The sequence below is a fragment of the Cricetulus griseus genome, chromosome 2 (assembly GCF_003668045.3).
Source record: "Cricetulus griseus strain 17A/GY chromosome 2, alternate assembly CriGri-PICRH-1.0, whole genome shotgun sequence".
Classification (NCBI taxonomy): domain Eukaryota; kingdom Metazoa; phylum Chordata; class Mammalia; order Rodentia; family Cricetidae; genus Cricetulus; species Cricetulus griseus.
The window spans coordinates 330,398,768-330,413,643 of NC_048595.1; the positions used below are offsets into that span (position 1 = coordinate 330,398,768).

At 42.4% G+C, this 14,876-nt stretch overlaps 1 protein-coding gene across 3 annotated transcripts in view; it reads left to right on the forward strand.

The window, feature by feature from the left end:
• Il6st (interleukin 6 signal transducer) overlaps positions 1 to 4,184 on the forward strand; it is a 44,711-nt gene extending 40,527 nt beyond the window's left edge. For all 3 annotated transcript variants that reach the window (XM_027401477.2, XM_027401476.2, XM_027401478.2), the window contains 2 exons: positions 238 to 319; positions 1,142 to 4,184. In XM_027401477.2, the coding sequence (XP_027257278.1) occupies positions 238 to 319; positions 1,142 to 1,882 (823 nt within the window). In that variant the 3' untranslated portion in view covers positions 1,883 to 4,184. The remainder of the gene's footprint in view (positions 1 to 237; positions 320 to 1,141) is intronic.
• The last annotated feature ends 10,692 nt before the right edge of the window (positions 4,185 to 14,876 follow it).

The window sequence follows — 14,876 nt, forward strand, 5'->3', positions numbered from 1 at the left end:
CCTAAAAAGTTCTTGATTGAGTTTATTAGAGGCTCTGATCAGAGATTTTTTTTTTAATTGAATGCTGATAATTAGCCTTGATAACCATTTTCCATTAGGAATACAGACAATCTGTATCTGTTTTTAGCAGTATCTTTTTTTGACTTTAGGATAACAGATTATTTTTGTTGGTTAACAGAAAAAAGCTTCTCATTGTTACATGTGATTTTATAAATGCCTTGCTTCTTTTCTCTTCAGAATTAAAAAACACATCTGGCCTAATGTTCCAGATCCTTCAAAGAGTCATATTGCTCAGTGGTCACCTCACACTCCCCCAAGGGTAAGAGATTATCTTCTTATTGTTTCTAGCATGCAGGCTTATTTATTAGGATATTTAGAGAGTTTAACCAAAAGATATTCATACCTGATGAAAATAAATTAGTTCTTAAATAGCAGTTGTCAAAATCATGAATAATCCCTACTCATTCTAGCACAGCATTTACTATAGCATGTTTGTGCCAGCATTCCTCACAGTGTTCAGTAAACACAACAAATACTTTGTTGAAAATGGAAACTGAGAACCTGTTACACAGGGATCTGGGACTGGATGTAAGTGCTGGCTAATGTCTGCCATCTTCACACTGAGCAGATGAGTTCTGGGAACTGTACTAGACAACACGCTTAACACACACCCTACAGGGTAGTCCTTCCTGTTATCCCCTAGTAATCCTTGAACTTAATTTTAACAAATTATACCTGTAAAATTTTATAGTTTATAAAACCGAAGTTATTCAAATTTGAATATTTAATGTTTCCGCAGTGTTTTTTTTTTTTTTTTCTTATTCTAGGCCTACTGTAAGTATGAAACACTCAGTACTATTTATAACCTACTTATAGCTTAAAACAATATTAATTTGGAAACTGGACATACAGACTGATTTGGACTTTTATCCAGTCTTGTTCGGTTTTTATCCAATTTATCTGCACTTGTTCAGTTGGTTACAGAGACTTGCCAAGAAGGATGATTCCGCCCCAGAAAGCCACTGAAAAGTTTCAAAGATGCACCAACTCTTAGAATAATAGAGGGCCTGGAGAGATGGCTCAGTGGGTAAAAAAGTTGGAATATGCTCAAAGTAATCATTTCATTTTTCTTCTTTTCAAGCACAATTTTAACTCCAAAGATCAAATGTATTCAGATGGCAATTTCACTGATGTGAGTGTTGTGGAAATAGAAGCAAACAACAAAAAGCCTTGTCCAGATGATCTGAAATCATTGGACCTATTCAAGAAGGAAAAAATAAGTACAGAAGGTCACAGCAGTGGCATTGGGGGATCTTCATGCATGTCATCTTCCAGGCCCAGCATCTCCAGCAATGAGGAGAATGAGTCTGCTCAGAACACCGCGAGCACTGTCCAGTACTCCACTGTGGTGCACAGTGGCTACAGGCACCAGGTCCCCTCAGTCCAAGTCTTCTCAAGGTCCGAGTCCACCCAGCCCCTGTTAGACTCCGAAGAGAGGCCAGAGGATCTGCAATTGGCAGATAATGTAGACAGCAGTGATGAGATTTTGCCCAGGCAACAGTATTTCAAACAGAACTGTAGTCAACCTGAAGCCAATCCAGATATTTCACATTTTGAAAGGTCAAACCAAGTTTCATCGGGCAGTGAGGAGGATTTTGTCAGACTGAAACAGCAGCAGGTTTCAGATCACATCTCACAGCCCTGTGGCTCTGAGCAGCAGAGACTGTTTGAGGAAGGTCCTGCCACAGGTGCTCTTGGCGCAGGCACTGATGGACAAGTAGAGCAGTTTGAATCAGTTGGAATGGAGACTGCGATGGATGAAGAAATTCCTAAAAGTTACTTGCCACAGACTGTAAGACAAGGTGGCTACATGCCGCAGTGAAATTCTGGCTCCTGCAAAGCTTTAGTGGGACCTATAAAGGAAAGCTAAAACACTCATCTGTGACTTAAGATGGAAAGTCATCTTTACTCCCTGAAGATAGTCATTGCCCTTAAGGACAAAGTCACAACTGGGCCATCTCCATTCCAGAGTGTCTGGGATCCTCCTTCAAGCACTACATGAACTGACTCTGTCCTCTAAATGGCTGAAGTACTCTGTGCTGTTTGGATGTTTGCACTGAAGAAAATGTGTGTCTGAGATTTACAAAGCTTTATAAAGCTTTTTGTTTTGCTGCACAGAAAAGGGAATTCAAATGAGCTGTGGCGTAGTACAGCTGTACTGATTTTAATAAGACCAGTCATCTAGATGCCAGGTGCAAAGTCCTAGCCCATTCTCAGCCAACAGCATCATTTAAAAGTGCTATAGGTCAGACTGTCCAGATTTTGTCATCTGGCAAAAGAAGTAGTGAGGGCAGGTTCATTTCTGGTTCTACCAGTTAGAGAATATTTGGCTTGCTCCCTGCTGTTTTTTATCAACATTGCTAGTTGTTACTTAAGAAAGGGATGAACTTGAAAAATGAGCAATGTAGACGTTCCCATTTTCTTAATATTACCCAAAACTTCATAGAAATCTGGTCATTATTGATAACCTCTGTGGGGGACCAAATGGGTCATGACAAACCTCTTTCAAATTCAGTTTCACCAACCCTGTAGAGAGCGCTGACGGGGCCAGCAGTGGACACTGGAAACTATGTCAAGCATTTAAAAATTGCTGTTTAAGCTGTGTTTTCTGAACACAAACACCAGGACAGATGATCCCAAAAGTTGGATGAGGAGGCACTTTATACAGTATGTCTTCAGCTTAAAATTGTTTTAATTGGCTCCATCTTGTTTTTATTTCCAAGAATAGTAAGGAGGTGTTTATTGAAGGGCAGCATTCGCCACAGCCACAAGCAGCACCCCAAACACACACTGATCTCAGTAACCGCCCATGGTGGAGGTCCATGTTGTACAGAGCTGAAGAAGCCGTAAGGGTTTTGTAAAGTTTGCTGAGTGGGGATTGAACCCATGGCCTTGTACATGCTAGACATTCACTCTACCACTGAGCTACCCACCCACACATCTCATTCTGTTGTTTAGGCTCAAGTGATCCTCCTGTCCCAGCTTCCTGAGGATCTGGGACTTTGGGTATGTGCTGTCACACCCAACAAAAGATGGTATTTTTGATATCTGCCATTTCTGAGGTAGAGTTTTACATGTGACTTAGGAATATTTAAACCTAGTCCTGGTTGCTTTGTTAAAGGAACAATCCAGGTATGCAGGGTTTAGCACTAAAGCCATTAATGTATTTGTGCCTAACTTCCCAGTGTGACATGGAGGCAGGGGCTGAAGTAGAAGTGGCTTCTCCGTTAGTGGCCGATTACCACTAAATGTGCTCACAGGAAAAGCTCTGAAGTGTCAGAGCATGGGCACACTTAAATACTTCCTAGAGTTACCAAACAAAAGGCTAAGAAGGGTCAGTACTCATTGGGGTGGATGCAGTTTTATATTACACTTGCTGAACATATCATTTATATTTTTATAACAGCTAATACTTTCTGAGTTCTTTCACATGTATATCCTTGTGAGACAGTAGACAGTTCTGTCCTCATATCCAGTTGTCCACTTTGCAAAACCAACCTGAAACTGGGAAAATGGCAGAATTGAATCAGGCTCAGAGGTTAGGTGCGGTCAAAGACCAGAATTCACACTACATGCAATGGCATCACCACCCTTGAGCTGGACATCAAAGCTTGGTCTGCTCAGGACTGAATTTTCTATGTAAGTCAAGAGATTAACACTTGCTAAAGTTTTTCATTTTCTCACAGAAGGTAGTCTAGTCATGTTACTGTATTCATGTTTAGCTGTAACTTTCCTCCTATCAAATAGTGGTGCTGTGAACTTTGTAGTGTGAAGTATACACTGGGGTAGGGGCAATTATCTAATGTGAGTTCATGAATGAGCATGAGAGATCATTGAAGGAAGAACCTCAATGAAGCAAGTTTGCATGTTGAATCCCAGTGAGCCAGTGCCCCCACCAACAGAGATGGTTGTGTGGCTACAACATGAAAACTCAGAGAGTATATAATGAATCAGTTTTGTCCTGAGAGAGAAAACCAGTCATAAATCTTGTCTTAAATATAGACTTTTCTACAGCATGTTTTAGAATAATCTAGATGCATGTGTTTTAGGTAGGCAAAGAAACTAATTCTGGCTTCTTTATGTAAAACCAGTGTAATAAAGCTAGTTGTGTAGTTACTCTTTAATTCTTTTGTGTATAAAAGTTTAGTTTAAGGCACATCAGAAAACAGCCTCTCTTGTGGCCAAAACTAATTCACTGCTTCTAATGTAGTTGCCTCGGGATTCAGAGAAGTTACACATCCCACCATCATCTCATAAAGGTTTAATTCTGAATCACTTTTACAAAACTGTAGAATTTCAACCTTTTACTTACTCAAACAAAAAAATCTAATCCTTTTAAAAGTCGTGAGTCAGTATTCAGGAACACAAGCAACGAGAAGAGTGTAACCTCTCCTGGTTCTTTGTGTATTTGGTTCATTCAGTTTCTGCAGAGTTCCTTATCAGCTCATCCAGTAGACCGTAGTTCTTACAGTCAAGTTCAAGGTTAATGAAACAGAAGTGTTTATGGAAATACTGTTAAAGCTCATGTTTAAAGCAGTACAGCTCAAGTACCTTCAGATGTTAAATCCTATTTTTAAGGCTGTCTTTTTTTCTACCCACATAATTAGGAAAAGTGTCATAAATTTAGACCTAACAATCATGGGATTCCTCAGTGTGTGCTATAGACATATATTAATGAAGTAGAACAAGCCAGGAGACTGTTCTGTTATGTTCGTTCTTCTGTTCCATGTTACTGGATTTGTTTTAAAAGCAAGTTCTTAACCCATCTGTTTAGTATAAAGATTTTAGGGAGATGAGTAGGATCATTAAGCTGCAAAAAAAAATGTAAAGATCATTTATTAAAAGTAGCCTATTAGGCTTTCTATAGCTTTCTATAGCTGGTATTACTGTTGGGTTATTTTGCCCAGGTAAAATTACTTTTTTGAAAATGTGCCTTCCTATAAATTAGAAAACACAGCCATAAAATGGCAAACTATTTAGGGCTAGCATAAAGTGGGGCACTGCAGACTTCAAAGATATAAACTAGCAGGCCCACACCTGCCCATTCTGGGGCCCGGGTACCATTTTCTTTCCAGGTTATTCATAAGCAATTCGTATGTCAAGACAAAATTTTCTCAAGCCAGATGCACTATCTCTTGGATTCATGTTTTGTTTTCCTGTCACACATAGATTAGCATCTGCTCACTGCATCAGAGATAAAAAGGAAACAGCTCCAGGTTGAGCGCTGAAGTGTTACTCATTTGTTCTTTACTTTTTTGGGGCTTTTTGCCACTTGTAAGCCCCACCAACTGGTTAGTTTCTTATTAACCAGCTGTGGATCTGGATGAAAATGCACTAGGTTCAGTAGAGACTTTTAGTCCTGTTTTCACCATCGTGGTCAGGTAAATAAAGGCTACAAATGCTGCTCATGAATAGTGAAATGTGATGTGTCAGAAACAGGGATGTTACAGAGGTGAGTATTTGAAAACTAGCCTTAATGTTTGTGTGTAATATACTCCAAAAGCAAGTGCACTTTGCTAGCCCAGTGCAGCAGTAGGCATTAAGTATGTCTCCTTTCTTTGTCTTTGTGCTTAGCTGAACTTCATGTGAGCACAGTTCTTTCAAGTTTGCCCACTGTTTTAGCACCCCACCACCACCACACCACCCATGTAGCTCCATTTGGAAAGCTTGTGCGTGTATTACCTCTGTAGTGAGTTGCATGTGCTAAGTATAACCAAAGCTATCATTTTTATATTGACTTTACCATCAATGTCTTACTTTATCAGCTCTAATCCTTTAAGTAAATTTAAGAAAGAAATTGTTGTCTTTTCTGTGTGTGGTCACCACTGTCTGACTGCCATGCATGATTTGGTATTTATCAGTACTGGTGTTAGTTAAAACGGGTCTTGGTAGATGTTTGATGAGAGGTCTACGACTTTTTAAATGCTATTTTGGCATAATGGAATGGGAGTTAAACTGATACACCACATTGACCTCAGTAACAGAAGACATGACAGTCAGTTACAGATTTACTATAAATTCTGAAATTCTAGCATCTTCCCTCTCAGTGGATGATCCCCTATGAATTTACTCAGGGACCAAATATAGACATGCTGCGCCACCTTGTGACTCATCTGTGCTGATGCAGTCTCCACATTTGCCTCTTACATGAAGCTAAGTCAGCAAGTATAAGCAAAGGTCCCAACTACTTGGGTCAAAACCTACAAATTAGCCAAGAAGTAAACTTCACTCCAAATATGTATTGAAATTTATACAAAAACCCACATTTAATACAGGTCCTAGAGGAACTGCCTGCCTTCTCTGGGTAAAAATCCTTCGTGCTTTCAGAAGGACCATTGTTTCCCTAGAGGGAAATCCTTATCTTACTGAGAGTTGCTTACCTTCCTGTTGGTTTTTATTTTTCTTATAGGAATATATGAAAATCCTTCCACAAACTATGTGTGCTCTTCCATACAGAGGGCTTAGTACAGGTGTAGGCTTTTGGTTGGGCTTTCTATCACCACAGGAGAGTGGGAGGTATTTTAGGTTCTCCAAGTTATTGACTCTGAAAAGGACATTCTAGCATTTAAGGGGAAGATCGACAAAGGAGATAAAGTTGGAAATTGGGAGCCATTTGGGAACGTTTCTTTGATTTGGACAAAGTCAAGTGGCTGAGAGCAACAGAAAAATGGAACTACAAAGACATCAAGCAGTATAACTGACAGACCACAACTTGTGGGAAAAGGAAAGGCAACCAACTGGGGACGGGGCAAAAGAGTTGAGCCCCATTTCTGAGACCGTGAACACATCTAAACAGCTCTCCCACTGTCAAGTAAGGAGCCCCTATCTCTGGGTCCAGTAAACCCAGTATCCTTCTCCCCAGAGCAGTACCGAGGCCCGACAAGGCTGTCTATAAGAGCTCAAGAGCCAATGGCAAAGACCATAATATGTGCCCTGGTCAGGGTGTCTTCACTCAACCTCTGATGGCAAGGGGCTGAAAAATAGCCTGCTTCCTTTCAGGGAAATTGCAATTACACACACACACACACACACACCCCAAGAGGGGGCAGGACAGGAAAATGTGTTCCCAGCAACAACTAGTCCACACCTTCATGAGTTCAACCCCTTCCAGTCAGAGATCCATCCTGAAGCTAAAAACAGTACAAAGCCATGCTTAGAGTTGGTGCTTTGGAGAACTTGGTGCAGCCTCTTAGACTCTCTTCCTTGAGGTGACAACAAAAACATCCATTGTTCACAGAGCACCTGCTGCATCCCGAACCCAGCACAGGACTGTCAACACTTGGTTTAACCTCCTAGTCAAAGAGTTATTACACCGTTTCTCCACTTTACAGATTAAAGCAACAGGGCTTAGAAAATTATCAAGCCATAGGTGAGTAGGCACAAATTTAAGGCTCAAATATGGATGAAACCTCAACATTTGCTCCAAGCAACTATGTTCTGCATTAACACTGGGGAGCAACCAACCAGAGCCGGGACAAGGATTGGTAAAACAATCTCTGAAAAGGTACTATGATGCACTCAGTTGACGCTGGCAGGCCTGCCCCAGTGTTCCTGTTCAGCATCTCTATCGTAGAGATGCTGGCTCGAGCGTACTATCCCATGGGGATGGGCCCAAGCAATGGCTGAGCAGTTGGCAGTGTGGACATCCAGCCCATTGCCTAGGGTGGACATGCTCGGAGGAGCACATCACTTACCTTTAGGGGCTTCCATGGATCAGGCAGGAGCTTTCCTTCTTCAGGGGTCTCTCCACCCTACCCAGCTTCTCTCGCTCCCTTACCAGTTCCACCTGGGGGTGGGTCTTTAAGTCACTGCACCTGTTTTTGTCTCCTGATTTGTTTCTAGAGTACTTAGATACCATCCCTGCCCTTACTTGTGTACAAAAGCAGCATTCTGATTTGTGACCATCCTGTGGAGTGGTCAGGTGAGCAAAAGGAGGGATCCGGGTGATGGTTAGTTGTGGAATCATCCACAGTGATAGACTTATTGAATCCCAGTTCACCAAACTTCAGGGCTCATGGGAATGCCTGTTTAGGTGTCACATTTAACACCTATCGGGCCACTGGCTCCATTTGGAAAACTGGCCAGGATCCTGTGAACCTGGAAGCTCCCTTCCTGCTTCTATACCTCACACAGCTGAACCCTGACTCATGCCTTCCACCTGAAGCCAGCTGCCTCCAAGGGAATAGCAATCCCTCCCCCAACTCCTGCTTTTGTTTCATGGACCATTATCTGAGTGATGGTGGTGACCAAAGTGATTTCAGGTTAAATGTTAGTTGGTTATGTCCATTTTAACACTTAGCATCCACCTGTACATCTGCACGAGAGGCCAGATCCAAGGCTACTGAGTTCTTCAGGGACCTACAAAAAATATACTTAACCTAAATAAAAGAGCTCTTGTCAGCAAGCCAAGAAAAAAATTACTAAATTGAAATAAAGGAATGTCTCATTAAATGTGTAATAAAACACAATGTCAGCATCATTCTCTTGGAATTTATAAAAGTGTTATTCATTTGTAAAACATTTGCAAATGTGATTAGAATTGATGGTTGTTTTGTTAATTGACAGGAGTCCTGTGCCAGTTTGGTCGTATACACCTGTAATCACAAGAGACACAACACAAACAGCAGAGGATAGCAAGTTCATGGCAAGTTTAGCAGTATGAACTGTCTCCAAAAAAGCATTAACAAGTGAGTGATTCCTAAGAAGTCATAAATACTTTCAACCCTTCCTAGTTAGAGACCCACCCAATACTTTCAAAAACAACACATTAAAACCTTTAAAAAATGTTGTCTGTCTTGATTAGAATTTGGATGGTCCTTTTTATGACATTGGAAGATATAATACATTTTTTAATCTTTTTCAACACACACTAAAGTTCTTCTGAGAATATTACAAGTTGGAACAATTTAATACAAATAGTTAAGTGGTAGAATTGTCACTATCACTTTAGATGAATTTTATTTACATCAAAACCAGAGCTCATAAAGAAACCAAGTTAAAATGGAAAGTTGATCTAATTTTATGAGATGAGCCTGATTTTGAAATATAACACATGTATTGCTCTTTTTACTAATATATTTTGTTCATTGACATTTTTTTAAAAAGTTATAGTCAAAAGATATATAGTTAATATAAAGTGAGTTAAGTGTTTTGATTTGTTTTTTTGAAACAGGGTCTCTCTACAGAACCCTGGCTGTCCTGGAACTCACTCTGTAGACCAGGCTGGCCTCAAACTCACAGAGATCTGCCTGCCTCTGCCTCCTAGGATTAAAGGTGGGTGTCACCAAGCAGGGTTAACTCAGAGTTGTTTACAGGATATGGAACTCTGGGGCACAGGACAGCTCTCAGCGGACCCACCTTTAAAACATGCTAAGCCAGATCCACCCACTTTCACTAATCAGCAAGCTATAACTCAGTCATCCAAAACCCTGATGAACAGGCCAGTAGCAAATCAGAATTCACTGCACTCTCCAGTAGGTTATAGAAGGGCTGTTGGAGTGGCACTCTGGGAAGACTGCAGCACTCTCAAATGAGAATAGACACTGCAGGCTGTACCATCCTGGAGAGTGGCTTCCTTGTGCTAGCATGTCCCTAAGGAGAAAAGCCACCTTAGGAGACGAGACAAAGCAAACCTCTACCTTAGGAGACGAGACAAAGCAAACCTCTACCTTAGGAGACGAGACAAAGCAAACCTTCAATATGGGGCCCACATTCACTGGCTTCCCAGTAAGAACAAGTTAAAAACAGACATCAGTCACACAGTGAAGCAGACTGCTGCTGCTGTAAGGAAGTCAAGGAAGGATATGTCTAAGGTTGACTCTCTCTGACATGATTACATGTTTCAAGAATTTTCCTAGGGAGTCTATTTATAGTCACCCCAAATAGAGAAGGCAATGAGAGACCAAAGAAACGATTCCATCCAAGTCCAGTTTGATGAGCTAATGAGTTTGTGATTTACAGCAGCATAGTGAGGAGTGACTTAGAAACACAGGTAACTTACATATAGGCAGCAGTAATATCACTGGTTTCCCCCCTCTTCTCGGCAGTTGTGTGTCTTGTATGGGTAACCCCATGCTCTGGTTTCAAGAACAGCTACATCATATTCAGAGGACAGAGCTTCCTAATACTCCAACTGCACTTGCCCCCCGGGGCCTATCATTTCCCCAGACAAGGTTTTTGCCTAGGCTGACAGTATCAAATGTGGTACCTCTTGCTAAACGGGCCTTAAATTTAATCTGAAAGTAACTGGTTGCACCCCTAATAGTCATGCCACAATGACATCTATGGGCACATTTTGCCTGGCATACTGATAGAGCAACATGCTTCACCTTAGCAAGGTAGGACCACTGGCAACCATTGCCCTCCATAAGCCTTCATATCATCTTCTGTCACTACTAATGGAAGCCAGTTTGGTGGTGGTGGTGGTGGTGTGTTCAGAAAGGTTCTGGGCTATTGTTGCCACAGGCCTGACTCCATTGGTTACAAACACCTATCTGATACAAGGACCCCAAGCAGAATGAACAGTCTCTACCTCAATATGCTTCTTTTAAGTGAGAAATGAACATACTTGCCCACGCTCAAGACAAACTTAGTCCTTTATACCACTCCGTCTCCACATCCATTAGCAGATGCCCTCTGTTATTGGTGTTCCAGGAGCCAAGGACCCCAGGTCCAACCAAGCCCAAATATTCTGTACCTTGTAAGAGACCAACAAGTTCACAATGCAATGTGAGGTCATCAGTCACCCTGCATGGTCTTCACCTGTAGGCAGCCTTGGTCATCCTCTAGGGAAGCTTAAAACCATTCCAAACTCATGAGGTCTCCCTCCCTCCAAAATAGTAGGTACAGTGAGATCTCCTGAACCCCTTCCACTCTTTGATGGACTGTGTAGTTGTAGCTGGAAAATATCCAGGAACTCAAAATCACTTTTGTCAATTTTTGCCCTAGGAACTCCAGCTTGACACAAATCTTGTCATATATGCCTGAGTGACACTGACAGGTTCCTGTATCATTTTGTTTCATCCCCCTTGGTTACTTTAGCACAGTGGTTCTTAACCACTCTATTGCACTTTCATACAGGTCCTCATGTTGTGGGAACCCCCAACCATAAAGTTATTTTCATTGCTACTTCAGAACTATAATTTTCTTCTGTTATGAATTGTAATGTAAATAAATATCAGATATGCAGGATATCTTTCCTGTGAAAGGTCAGGACCCACAGGTTAAAAACTGCTGCAAAGTACTTTCTAAACTTGATGTTTGAATACTAGTCTAAGTCACTCCAGACTCTCCAACACTTGTAAAGATCATGAACCACCATGGAAAGCCTCAAAGCTGAGACCAACTATTAACTTGGCTACAGGTATAGTGACTGGTTGTGTGGACCAGAGGAGTGATCTACAGTGCAAAAACACCAGTGTCCTGGACGTATGAGAAGATGTGAGTTTCAGTGCAGCTTGATTCTGTCCCCTCTCATCCTGCACCCCCTCCCCAATACCATAGTCACAAATATATTAGCTGGGTATGAGGTAGCAACTGCTCCCAGCCTTTAGCTAGCTTGTGCCTGATGATCTCTCTCAGGAGATCCAGCTACCACAATGACAGAAGAGAAAGTAGTTGGCCATGGGAGTGGAGGTGGGGGCTACAGAAGGCGGCTGTGTTATTTGCATTATATAGAGTATTACAGGCAGAAAATGAGTCAGATAATTCTTTGTCATTGAGCCCATAATTTAATGATGGTGTAGACTGGGATTGTAAAGACCAAAGTGTGTAAATGTCCTCAAGGCTCTACCAACTCTCACTTCCTCCCCTCTGTCCCTTTATGAGGTCTGGACCCAAACTCACATACCATACTATGAATAAACACATAGGATCTGCTGGGCTCTGCCAGCCTGCCTTTCTTCCCACACATCAAGTTAACCAAGTCTCCTCTCACATACTGTCTGCTTTTATGGACAGTGCCCATCTGTGGACCTTAAGTATCCATACTGCTATGCAGCAATGGGCCTCTGGTACCACAAACTTTGCTCAGGGGACTGTCCTGGGCTCATTCCCTCAGCTTTCCCAGCCAAGGACTTCTTGGGGAGGTTGGGGGGGTGTGTTCAAAGCACACTCATAGTGCAGGAATCCCTTGTTCTCCAGTTTGCATAGAAGTTTTTTTGTATTGGGTTTTGTTGTCATTGCTGCTTCTGGTTTTAATTTGGGTTTTGGGAGGACTGTTGAGGCTCTATTCTAGAAAAGGAGAAGGAAATATTGGAGGTCTGAGAGCAATTGCCTTGGGTGGAGCATACCCCCTCCCATTAAAGGATTAAAAAAATGTTCCCTGGAAATGTCCTGATTTCATCAGCTAGGAGGCTGTTGCCAGGCTTATGTAGAAACCAGCAAGTCTGTCATTTTTTCCTGGAACTCCAATTTATTTCCTGGAGGACAGCACAGCCTGGCAGATAAACATATCTCAGGAGGGGCCAAATAGACCCCTTAGTACATATTGATACAGAGAAATGGACAGCCTAGTGTCTAAGCAAACTGTTGGTATGTTCTTTCAAGCTGTTTCCTATAAAGGCAGTTTTGAAGCACAGAAACCAGAGATGTCCACATGTCTAGCTGTGGTTGGTTGGTTGGTTGGTTGGATAGATGGATGGGTGGATGAATGGACGAAAAGTTGGTTGGTTGGTAGGTTTGCTAGTTGGCTTTTGCTGTTTTGAAACAGGGTCCACTACATACTCTAGCTTGGCTTCAAACTCTTTCTTACCTGTCTCCCGGGTGCTACGCTGGGATCACTGGTCTATACCACCGCACCTGGCCACTTTGTCTCAGCCCCCCTTGGCCTCCAAAGATTTCATTAGTTGGTGTGGACCTGTGTGTCCCGTGGATCATCTGGAATTCTGAATAGAGATGAATGAGCTTAGTCCTGCCTTCCCAAGCTCCTTTGGTCTTGGAGCCTGCCTGGCAGATGATGCTCATTCATTTGCTCTGTGCCCCAAATAAGGCTGAAGAGCTATCTCTGCAAAACAGAATGACAGAGAAGTGCAGCTGGGCCTGAGAGCTGGTGGGAGTTAGGGAGTGTTAGTGGCCTAATTTTGGGTGTAGGTTTATCTAGACAGCATGTCAGCAATGTGATGAATTCCAAGCCTCAAGCAGCCCGCAGGCCCAACCGGCTCAGGAGACATGACTGTGGGAAAGCAGAACACAGCCCTTATGACTTGGTAGAGGGAAGAAGAGGTCACAGCCCCAGGAGGACACATTCTAGGAGCTAGAAAGGCCAGCATACTTCCCCAGAACATGGCACAGCTTTAACTTGGGCGCAGAGACCAAGCTGGACTTCAAACCTATACAACTCCACAATAATTATGTTTGCTTAATTAAATTTATGATAATGTGCTATAGTAATGAAGTGACTCAGCTGACAAGAGATTTCATGAAAGATGGGATTCCTGGCAGGAGGAACACAGAGTGCAATGACCTAGAGAGTCCTGGTCACCTGGGGTTCCTTAACTGCCACAGGCCCTGAGCTCTATTCATCGTGTGCTGCCCTTGCTCTCTGGAATCATGGCTGTCTTTATGTGTAGACCATGCTGGCTTCAAACTTGCAGCAATCCTCCTGCCTCTGCCTCTGCCTCTGCCTCACCTCTGCACTATCATACCTGGCCAAGCTTACAGATTAAAGAATGAAGTAGGTGAAACCTTAGAAGTGCAGAAATTATAAAGGTGACCTTATGGATTTCTTACATGGATGGTCAAGTTACACATGTTGTCAATCAAGGACCTGGAACTCTACTCCCATGCAATTGTCATGTTTTTATCTGCACTCCGCACCACAGAACTGCCTTTCACTTGTCATAAATTACCTAGACACATAATAAATCTGTGGAGAAGTAGACATGCCCAGCCTCAAGGGACACAGGCCTGGTGTTCTTTGCTGCTGAAATCTTTTAGAACTCTGTGACCTTTCCAGTTCCATCTTTATTTCCATTTCAAGTCTAGGCCTCAGGACAGTTCTCTTCCATTTTATCCCATCCACAAGGGATTACAGTTGAGAAAGACAAAAGATCCCATGTCTAAAAGTGAAATTGACAGCAAATGCATCCAACCTTCTCTAGGGTGCTGCAAGGCCCTGCTGACTCAGCTTTTCCTGAGACCTTCCTCTATACCCTTCTCAGCAGCTCAGGGCAGGTTCCTTGCTTCAGAACTATGCATGAAGAACTCAATGCACTGGGCTCTCCCACCATGGACTGATGCTGTTTGTGCTCCTGCAAAAATTCTCCACTGACCCCAGTGTGCAGAGGGAATATCCTCTGACTATCCTCTTCTAGGCTTGATTCTCTCAGACCAACACCTCCTCTACATCAATTGATTATGGATAGGCATTATATTAACATTCACATAAAACAAAAGCAAAATCAAGCTCATAGCAGTGAAGCAGTGGACTGTTAATGGAAAAGGACAAACTACCCCTCAGACATCCTCTGGTAATACTGAAAATCACTGTAGCCTTCTGAGATTGTATCAAACAAGATGTGATCATAAAACCATTAGCAAATTCAACTTTGCAAACAGCCCCAAGTGGACAGGACAAAGGTAAGAAAAGACACTTTGAACAAAGGTGTTATCATCGTCACTATGTTCAGCCCAGCCCGTTGACTAAGGACTGTCTCACAGGCCACAGCATACAAGTATGTGGAAGTTTGGGGTGCCTGTTCTAAGCAGTCAACCTCAGTGCTGCTGCCATTTGGAAACTGGCAATCCTTAGCCGTGAGGGTGAAGCTGGCCGTGCCCTGTAGGATAGACTTCAGCATTGCTAGAGGACAGTAGCACCC